Source organism: Prionailurus bengalensis, chromosome D3 (genome assembly GCF_016509475.1).
Source record: "Prionailurus bengalensis isolate Pbe53 chromosome D3, Fcat_Pben_1.1_paternal_pri, whole genome shotgun sequence".
NCBI classification, from domain to species: domain Eukaryota; kingdom Metazoa; phylum Chordata; class Mammalia; order Carnivora; family Felidae; genus Prionailurus; species Prionailurus bengalensis.
Window position 1 is genome coordinate 5,157,535 of NC_057356.1, and position 10,799 is coordinate 5,168,333.

Below are 10,799 nucleotides of genomic sequence, written 5' to 3' on the forward strand. Positions count from 1 at the left end.
ACCCGGGCTGGGCAGGGAGCAGAGTAAAAGGCACAGCCCGAAGACGACATAAAGACAAGGCTCTGTGGTTCTTATCCGACAATGTGCATCAGAAGCGACCGTGGGGTTTAAAGTCATATGGAAGCCTGGGTACCATCCCTGGAAGATGTGCTTAAGAAGCCACAGGAGGAACGGAACAGCCAGGATTCTACTTTTTTTTTTTTTAATTTTTTTTTCATTTATTTAATTGTTGAGAGACAGAGTGCAAGCGGGGGAGGGGCAGAGAGAGAGAGAGAGAGAGAGAGAGAGAGAGAGATGCAGAATCCGAAGCAGGCTCTGGGCTCCCAGCTGTCAGCGCAGAGCCCGACGCGGGGCTCGAACCCACAGACCGTGAGTCAAAGCCGAAGTCGGACGCTTAACCGACTAAACCACCCAGGTGCCCCTGGACAGCCAGGATTTTAAAGCCACGCTGGGGGGGATTTCAGAGGTACAACCTCAACTGAGAGCCACTCACGCTTCCCGTGGCAAGGTCTGCCGTACGCCTACGCATCCGTGTTCGCTCGCTTCAACCCTACGATATTCCTGAAGGCGGTACTATCAGCCTCTCCACGTGACAGAGGCAGAAACAGACCCAGGCACGTTGAGAGGCTGGCCCAAGGTCGCACAGCCACTAGACCTCACCCACCCCTACTTCGGGCACTGAAACAGCGGACAGAGCACGGTTATCTGACTTTGGGCACCACCGCTGACTACAAACAAGGAACGCTGCTACAGGCCAGGGCACTGGCATCCGCAGGGACTGAGAGCAGGCAGCAGGACACGAGGCTGGGGCAGGTGGTGGCAGAGGGCACAGCTCTCCGGGCCCCCCCCACCCCCAAGGCATGGGCCGAGCGTCCCCCACACAGGGACAGCTCGAGAGCATCGGGTTTTGCTGCCGTCTCGAAACCGAAGCCGTGAGTCACGAACACCAAAGGGCCAATGACGTTCAGTCTCTGCTGAAGCCCTATTTCCTCACGACACGGCAGCACACGTGTGGAAAATGGGTAAATAAGGGGCGTCCGGGGGGCTCAGTCAGTTAAGCGTCTGACCCCCTTGATTTCAGCTCAGGCCCTGATGGCTGGTGGGTTCGAGCCCCGCACTAGGCTTTGGGACTCTCTCTCGCCCCCATGAGTACGCTCTCTTTCTCTCAAGATAAATAGACTTTAAAAAATAAATAAAATGGGTAAATAAAGCTTAATTACTCAAAGGAGACAAATGTAGTCACCTGGAAAATTCGCTATGTAAAACACCTCAAACCCTACCAACAGCACATAATTCAATGTCACTTTTTACCAAAATTCAGATTTACCAAAAACCCAATTAATTAGAAGACTAACCACAGTGTCTCCTTACTAAGAAAACCCCTAGTGGGGCACCTGGGTGGCTCAGTCAGTTGGGCGTCCGACTTCAGCTCAGGTCATGGTCTCACAGTCTGTGAGTTCGAGCCCCGCGTCGGGCTCTGTGCTGACAGCTCGGAGCCCGGAGCCTACTTCGGATTCTGCGTCTCCCTCTCTCTCTGCCCCTCCCCCGCTCATACTCTGTCTCTCTCACTCTTTCTCAAAAATAAATAAGGATTTAAAAAAATGTTTTTAATTAAAAAAAAAAAAGAAAATTAAACACCGAATCACCACATGATCCACTTCTGGATGTATATCCAAGAGAATCCAAAGCGGGACCTCAGTTAGCTATTTGCACACCCATGTTCATTGTAGCCTTCCTCCCGACAGCCAGGACGTGGGAGCACCCCAAGGGCCCACTCACAGAGCAATGGACAAACAAAATGTGAGGCATCCCTACAAGGAAATATTATGCAGCCGTAAAGAAGAAGGAAATCCCATCACACCTGACTACCTGGCTGGACTTTGAGTTAGGACTCTCTCTCGCTCTCTCTCTGCCCCTCCCCTGCTCTCTAGCTCAAAACGAATAAATAAATCTGAATCCTTTTTTAAAAATGGTTAAGATGGTACACTTAACGTTCGCATTTTTTTGCCACAATAAAAAAGGGAGGAGGAGAACAGGGGCCAAGACACTGTCTGGAGACACACGCTGCAGCCTGTGAACGTTTCGGAGCGTCTCTGACCACACGGCCCTCTGGGTGGGTGGCCCCGAGGACACTAAAGGAGGAAAGTCCTGGAAACCAATTTGACAATCAACTTCACATATTGGGAAAAAAAATAAAAATAAAAATAAAAATAAAATAGGTTAAAATAAGTAAATAAATACAAGAGGAAAACCCAAGTCGCGGTCGGGACTCACTCGCGGCATAGAGGGCGACTTTGTCATTCTCCTCATGGCGCAGGAGGTTTTCCGCATAGTTTAGCCGGCTGCCTCTGAACCACTCAGGGACGTCCGCGATCCCTTTTGAGGTGTCCACAACCTACAGGAGATGACGGCAAACGCGCACAATGAGATCCACACGGGAGTAAACAAAAGACACTCTGCTTCCCAGGAAGCCCGCTAACCCGGCCCAAAGCATCATCGAATCGTTTCGTAGACTGAACACCGAACTGGCCTACAGGCTTGAAACTGAAAAGAGATCAGCGCCCTCTAGGTAATCGGGAAGAAGTTACACACCAAAGTTGCCAAGAGAGGTAATCTTTTTTTTTTTTTTTTAATTTTTTTTTTTTAACGTTTATTTATTTTTGAGACAGAGAGAGGCAGAGCATGAACGGGGGAGGGTCAGAGAGAGGGAGACACAGAATTGGAAACAGGCTCCAGGCTCTGAGCCATCAGCCCAGAGCCCGACGCGGGGCTCGAACTCACGGACCGCGAGATCATGACCTGAGCCGAAGTCGGCCGTCCAACCGACTGAGCCACCCAGGCGCCGCTAGGAGAGGTAATCTTAAGTGTCCTCACCACAAAGAGAAAGCAGGCGAGATGGTGGGCGTGTTAATTTCCACAATGTATCCCTACAGCAAATCATCACGCTAGATGCTTTAAATATATACAGTTTCATTGTTTATTCCTCAATAAAGTTTGAAAAAAAAGAGGGACAGTGGGGTTAAGCGTCCGACTTCGGCTCAGGTCATGGTCTCACGGCTTGTGAGTTTGAGCCCCGCGTCGGGCTCTGTGCTGACGGCTCGGAGCCTGGAGCCTGCTTCGGATTCTGCGTCTCCCTCTCTCTCTGCCCCTCCCCTGCTTGCACTCTGTCTCCCTCAAAAATAAATAAACATTAAAAAAAAAAATTTTTTTTAAGAAATTAATGCCAAAGGGAAAGCACCATCCCCAGTAACGTACTCTTTCAACAAATACTTATGAAGCACCTACTTTATGAGAGCCGCTGACAAAAAGGGAATAAGACAGATGTGGCACCTGCCGAATGTCCCAGGCTCTGACCAGACACACGGAAAACCAGGAGATGGCGATGGCACGCGCCTGCCCCTCCCACAATTTCCCCGACCCAGGTCCCTCACCTCCTTCCTCGAAGGGCTCGAACCTCGACTTTCCTCCCCAGGTGCCGACAGATGAATCTTTCAGGATGGTTCACCCCACCATCAAACCCAATAAATTACACTTTGAGTAACAGGAGACCCCCTTTCCCCAGATAGTCACTGACTGACAGCATAAGGAGTCGTAAAGGTCCCTAAACTCCAGGCTTAAGAAACGATAAACCTCCTGGCGGTTTCAAACACGACAGCGTAAATAGATTTAATAGCACCACTGAACTGGGCACTAAAATGGTGAAGGTGGTAAATTTTGTGGCGTGTATCTTACCACGATTAAAAATTTTTTAATAAAATAAAAATGAAACGATGTCCTGCCACGTAGGGTCGCCCGCGTTCCCAGGACGGGGCCTGGGGTCCATGCATCACGGAGTCTAGAAGGCATGCTCTCCGTGGAATCTGTGACCTCAACCCAACTTTCTGCCAACTCTCCAGAACAATGATTTTCTCCCCGTTGGTGTGAGGCTTGGAAAGAAGATAGGACTCGGTGTCCCCAAAAACAAACACTTCATTTTGGACCCACAACCGTAAGAAGACAATGTGTGTGCAAAGTCTCGACTCACCTCATCATACATGCGGGAGAAGATGACCCCACTGAATTTCCAGAACTTGGCCCAGAAGTCTGAATAGGATTCAACCGACCAGTGGTATAAGTCATTGTAATTTTCTAGAAAGAAAAGAAAACAGCACACAGCTCAAGTAATGCTTCGAAAGCCTTAGCAGTTCAGTAAGGAGATGGCCACGCCTAAGGAGTCACAGGTTTCTCAGAGGCATCTGATGGGAAACGGTCTGGGGGCGATGGCATATCCTAACTTTTACCAGAGCGAACCTACCACCGCTGGCCCCTAACACGAACAAAAGCATGAGGCAGTGACTTCATACCCTGACTGGCAGTGCCTAAGAACATGGGCTCCAGAGCCAGAAGGCCTGACTTCACATCCCGCCTTGGCCACGTACTAGCCGTGCGACCCTGTGGAAGCTACTTGAGCACGCCGTATCTCGGTGTCCCCATCTGTCAAGTGGAGATGGTTCACAGCACCCCCTCTTCGTGGGGCTGTTGGGAGAACTCAAACGAACACAGGCACGAGATGCTGGAACGGGGCCTTGGACGTAGTCGGAGCTACGTTAGGCCTGCTATTATATCACACGAAATGAGGAAAGCCCCATCCGACAGATTCGAGGTCCCAGAAATGCAACCAGAAGCTCGGTGATGACCTCGCATGCGGGTAACAGTGTTGGGGGTGGGGGGAGGTGACTCAGACTTTGGAACGGGCAAAGCGTGTGCGTCTTAACAGAGACTCCGTACGTGAGTAGACACATCCCCCTCTCTCTTCTCTACGCAAACGGAAGCAGGTTCTTCACACCAGGTTCTGATCCTGAGTCCCTGGGCAAGTCCCTTGCCCTCACTGGGCGTTTTCAATCTCCACGTATTCCCAGCAAGCTACATGTTCCCATGCTGCTGCTCCTGGGACAGACGGGCAGAAAGGTGCCCAGCAGGTGTCAGGAAGAGGGAAACGGGGCATAAGGCAATGGCCGGGCTGAATTCCCTCAGTGCCAGCAAGGCCTAACGGTCTTCACTGCTCCCAGTCCTGGGGGGCACGGAGGGGGGGACACGATGATCCCTGCCCGTCGGCAATGCCCCTTCCCCCTGAGGCGTCCAGAACTGTCCTCGGGCACGCGGGACTCTGGAGCGGGAGGAAGAGACGTGTCCGAGAGCCGGGCAGGCTGCGGGAGGCGGGGGCGGCCCTGGCAGCAAGGGCAGGCTGGGGATGCCGGGGGGAAGCCCAGAGCCGAGGCGAAGAGCAGGGAGCGAGGGGTACAGCGTCCCCTCTGCGGCGGAGTGGAGAAGGATCCCCCGGACGAGGAGGGGAGAGTCAGCACAGAGGCCGCACAGCAAGCAGGGAACAGGGGCTTTAGAGCAGTTCGGGTTCGTGGCAGTGAGGCTTTCCCCCCCCCCCCCACCCCCTGCCTCCAAGCCCCGGGAGGCCTGCCCTCCAGTCCCGCCCCGTCGACTCAAGCCGGGGGCCACAGACCAGGTCAACCAGGCATGCGGGGGGGAAAACACCAGGGACGGCGTGTCTGGAACTCTGGGGCCGGCCCTGACTCTGGAGACCGGGCTTGGGGACCTGAGGTAGGCCACTGTGCCTCTCTGGACTCAGCGTCCTTATAGGTCACCTGGAAATTGACTGGAGAAGAGCACGGATCCTCCCGTGACAGTGGGGAGTTAACCCTGCGCTCCGGGCTGGGCTGGATGGCTGCGTTCGAGTCTCGGCCCTGCCACTTACTGCACAGGGACCCTGGGCAAGCTGTGCCACCTCTCTGAGCCTCGGCACTCTCACCTGCAAGATGGGGATAACAGCAATGACCCCCGAGGACCAACAGAGCCTGGCTTCGAGCCACAGGCTCCAGAGCGCGACCATCCGGGTCCAGGTCCTGCCGCTTTCCACGTGAGCTCAGACAAGTAAACAACCCTCTCTGGGCCTCAGCGTCTCCTCCGTAAGTCGTCCTCCGTGACTTGCCACGGTCACCGTGAAGACCGAACGAGTCAAAACACACAAAGCACTGAGAGACCACAGCTTGGCAAAGGGAAAGGACCTGGTGCGCCAGCCATCGTCGTCCCTGCCCGTCACCTCGCGGGAGCAGGACACGCGCCAGGCTACCCGGCAGCATGGGACGGGCCAGGACGTCGGGACAGGGCCATGCCAGCACAGGGACGCGTTCACGAGTAGGAGACGCCGGGCTCGCGGACCAGGAGGAGGGCAGCGCGGGCCCAGGGCGGTTCTGGCAGAGGGAGCCCCCGCCTGCCCACAGCGGGGAGGCTGGGCTAGTCCGCGGGGCCCCCGGTTCCGTCTCCTCCCGGGCCTTTCTGTTCGATGTCACGCCAGCCCTCACCAGTGGCCGAGGCTCCCAGCTCCGAGAGCTCCCCCAGGCCGACACAAGAGACGGACGGAGGCCCGACCCCGGGGCCTGCACCGAAAGCGAGCCCGTCGGAAAGCGAGGCTCTGGCAGCACCCGGAGGGAGGAAGATGCCACCCGCCTGCCGATGCGAGGGACGAGTGGTCTCGACAGCACCTTAACGTGACGAGGGCCCCAGAGGACAGCAGGGGGACGCGTGCCTCTGGGGGGGAGCTCGTCCACGTGGACGACCCAGGCAAGTCCTGAGGGACGAGTCGTCAGCCGGGCCGGGCCCTGTGGCTTCTACCCACGCCCCGCTCGCAGCCTGCGCTCCCGAGGCCCAGATCGCCTACCACGGGCACGTCTGGTTCAGTCTGCACGACGTTCACAAAGAGCCCGAACTAGCTGCCAACGTACTAAACTCCCAGTTTTCAAACGAAATGCGGGGTTTGCGCCTTCTCCTGAGAAACGAGAACGGCCGGCTGTGGCCAGCCAGGGGCTCCCGCCTCCGGCACTCACATCCCCATGCTGTCCCCGCCCCACACGGGGCAGGGGCCTGTGTCACCAACAGGATATTATGCAAATGACCAAGGGTGACTTCTGAGACTGGGTCCTAACAGCCACTGCAGCTCCTGCCTGGCTCTCCTGGGGCCCTAACCTAAGGCACCGTCACGCCACATAGCAACAAGCAGCTACAGAGCCCGGTGACAGCTGTCCCCCCCACCCCCACCCCCCGCCCTCACCCACACGAGAGGCAACGTCACCCGGCAGACGGTCATGACTCTGGAAACAGACAACAGGCCCGCCACTCACGGCTGCAGCATCCCGACCAAGACCTGTGTTTGCCCACCTGGGAAATGGGTACCAGCACCCGCCAGGCCAGGGCTCCACGGGTTAGGTCAGGGGATGCATGCCCACTGAGAGCCGACTACCACCCTTCCCTGCGTAGGCATCGGCTCTGAAAGCCACCCCCTCTTCCCGTCCACCCAGGAGAACCCGGACCAGCCTGCACCTCCGAGTCTCCGCTCATGATCCATCGGACAGCCCAGCACCCAGGGAACCGCTCGGGAGCCGACAGCCGGCTGTCCCTACTCTGACGCTCCCTTGGCAAGCCCGTTCTGCACGAGCTCTCTCCCCCAGCCGCCCGTGAGTGGTTTGAGAGCCGGGACCAAGCCTTCCATTTGCGGGCAAAGGCCATCCCAGCCGCCCGAAGGCTGCCGTGACTTGCGGCCTGCGGCACACAGAAAGGCACTCGGCACGGTCCACCGAAGGAGCGCGCACTTGAAAGCGGGTGTCGCTCCCCTGGTTACGGAGGGCCGGTACCCGCGGCGTGTCTCCTGGGGTCTCTCACACGCTGTCCACAGGACGGCTACAACCGCCCCCGCCCCCCCCCCGCCCCGAGGTCCACGCGGACGTGTGCGGAGTCCTCGGGTGAGGTCGGCTGGGAGCAGTCACAGGAACCAACCGACCGAGGCCCTGGGAGTCGGAAGGAATACGGGACCCCGCCAAGGCCCCGCCCAACCTCACGCCAGCCCTGGGCTGGGCTCGTGGAGAGGCGCCGGGCTGGAGAAGGCCGCCCTCCCGCCCATCCCTCCTCGGGGACGAGCACAGCTGCAGCCACCCGTGAGGATGTGTCCCTTGCTCTCGCTGCACACGTGGGCACAGCACTCTGCTCAACACCGCGTGCCAGCCACACGGAAAACCCTGGGGGCGCAGAAGATACAAATCCAAGGCTATAGTCTTTCAAGCGATCAGAATGCTCACAAGTTAATGAAAAAGCGAGGCAGGATGAAAGTCCAAATTACACGCGCCTGGAGAGCGGAGAAGGAGAAAATATTCGAGGACAGTAATCAAAGAGGAGGAAACATCTGAGACGAATCTTAAAGCCCAGAAGTCCAGGGCCAGGCCTCTGGAAAGGCGAGAAGAGCAGGCTGGCTTAGCCATCAGGAGCAGAAGAGGACACAAATACAGACGCCAAGCTCTAAACCACCCCCAGACCAAGAGAGGGACCCCCCCCGGGGCCAGCTCACTGCCACCACGTGGGGATACAGGCCCAGCAACACAGGCCTTTAGGTTTTCAGAAGAAGATGGAAATTTCGCTTTTCCTGTGTGTCTCCCAGTGTGTGAGCCGTCCAAGTGAAGTCCTAAGTCCACAGCGCCAATCTGGCCCCGGGCACCCCCCTCCCCCCCCTCCCCCCCCCCCCCCCCCCCCCCCCCCCCGCAGCCCTGAGCAGGCCAACTGGGAGCTGCCAGTGCCCGGTGGTATTTACACAGCAACCCGCAGGCCAGGTGCAAGTGACTGCTGGGCCGGATCACCTCCTGTCACCCTCGCACCACGACCCACGGACGCCGGCCCTCTCATCGTGCCCATTCTACAGGTGGGGAAAGTCTGTAAAGAGGCTTGCGAAGATCAGGTTAATTTTCTCCTAATCACGCAGCCAGTAAATGGCGGAGCCAGTTCAGAATCCAGGTCGTCAGGTTAGATGGGTCTCACCCACGCACAACCCGTGTGCGGCGGTCTCCTAGAGTGGCAGGGCTGGCTCGCCACGGGAGAGGTTGTTACTGCTGGCAGAGGAGACGCAGACGGGATCGAGGCGAGAACAAGAACGATGTCCCACCCCCAGTTCTTTGGAGCCTCATCTGTTCGCCCCCAGCCCGACACACGGTCACTTACCAACTACGCCCTGCAAGGCCCCGGAGGAATAAGCCACATCTGCCTCCAAGGTGCTCCCTGTCCAGTGTGCAGGAGACAGGGGCGCGACAGGGCTGGGCCTGCCAAGGACAGGGGCTCGGCAGAAGCTATGACACCCATCGCGCTGTGGGGAACGCGAAGCCGCCAGGTGGCCCTGTGTGCGATTCCATGGTCAACAAGGGGCCGTTGTGAACTCGCAGCCAAGGAGTGAAAAGTCAGACCTGTGCTCCGGGAAAGCAAGCGGGGTGCACCGAAGGGAGGAGGGAGGAAACGCAGGAAGCAGGAAAGCCAGCCAACGTTCAGGGCAGAGGGAACAAGGGCCCCAGGAAAAGGGGGGCACGTAAGGAGGCAGCGACTCCCCTAGGCAGAGCAGGTCTCCGTGCCTGTGGCAAGGACTGAGAACATGGATGTGATGCCACCAGCAAAAACACAGGAGCCTCAGAAGTCAGCTGAGCTGCAGGGAGGCCCAGGCCAGAGTGCTTCTTGACCCAGAAAAAGGGCCTGGTGTGCCCAGCCCAAACCCAGCCAGGTGGTTTCTGAGAGCCGGGGTGGTGCCTGGATGGCACGCCTGGGACTGGGTTCTGCTGGGGCCTGGGAATGCCAACAGGCGGAGAAGGAGTCCTGCCCTAACCCCAAAGGTTCCTACCTGACCATCTTTCTCCCAGGAGCCTGAATGCCAGCCACACTGGCCCTTTAGTAAGGGGGGGTCGGGGGGGTTAGGACGAGACAGCAGGTGCTACTGGCTGGTGAGTGACCCCCACACACCCAGGAGAAGAGCCACAAGTCAGAAAGACCCTACATCTTACGTCTGGAAGGAAGTCCCCCCACCCCACCAGGCCAGAGTGCAAGACCCCAGGGAGCGCCTGGCCTAACAAGGGATCTCTCAGTGCCCCCAGGTTCCAAGGCTGGGGGGCTGGGGGACCCTCCCAGGGACGCAGCTGCCACAGTCAGGAGTCCCACCCCCCCCGGAAAGGGGGCCCCCACTTCCAGGGGCTCCTCCAAGCCCCCCAAGAAGGAGACTGGAAATCAGGAGACCACTCCAACAGCTAGGGGGGCCCTGCCAGCAACGCCCGGGAGAAGGGGGCGCCCCGGTCCCCAGGAGCGGGCCCCTCTCCGAGGGGGAGCCGGGTTTCTGGAGGGCCCTGGCCCCGGGGACGGGGTGGCCGGGGAGCCCCCGGGCCGCGCGCCCGCACTCACCCAGCGCCAGGCCGCAGGCAGCGCCCACGGCCGCCCGGAAGCGGTCCATCTGCGTGTTCTTCTTGCCGTCAGGCTCCCACATCACCTGGCACTCCAGGATCTCCTCCCCGCCGGCTCGCGGCTGCTTGGACATGGCTGCGGCGGGGGCTGCGCGGGGACGGGCACGGGGACGCGGAGCGGCACTGGGACCGGGCCGGGGGTCTGCAGGCGCGGCGGCGGGGTCGGAGGGCAGCTGCCGGGCGGCGGCGAGGACTGCGAGCGCGGCGCGACTGAGCGCGGCGCGGCCGCCGCCTGCGGGATCCCCGGCCGGCCCCGCCCCCCGGAGGTCCCGCCCCTCGCAGGCCACGCCCCCCCGCGTGTAACCCTCCGCGGGCGCCGAGCCTCGCAAAGGAGTACTCGCCGCCACGCCCAGCGGCCTCCGGGTCTGGAACCCGCTCGTGCTGTGGGTGGGGCTGCGCAGGCGCGTTGCCCCCGGGCTCCTAGTCCTCACCTGCGGCGGGAAGGGGTTAAAGCCGCGCGGGAGGGCAGAGGTCGCGGGCCGCTGGTTCGTTCTG

General features: G+C 58.9%; 1 protein-coding gene across 2 annotated transcripts in view; it reads right to left on the reverse strand.

Annotated features, from left to right (window-relative positions):
• Positions 1-10,554, reverse strand: part of AACS (acetoacetyl-CoA synthetase) — a 52,250-nt gene extending 41,696 nt beyond the window's left edge. Inside the window, exons 1-3 of one of the 2 annotated variants that reach the window (XM_043557312.1) lie at positions 10,246-10,554; positions 4,025-4,128; positions 2,275-2,395 (exon numbers count right to left, since the gene is read on the reverse strand). In XM_043557312.1, coding sequence (XP_043413247.1) covers positions 2,275-2,395; positions 4,025-4,128; positions 10,246-10,378 — 358 coding nt within the window. In that variant the 5' untranslated portion in view covers positions 10,379-10,554. The remainder of the gene's footprint in view (positions 1-2,274; positions 2,396-4,024; positions 4,129-10,245) is intronic. The other variant, XM_043557311.1, reaches the window with a different exon arrangement.
• Positions 10,555-10,799: the final 245 nt, after the last annotated feature.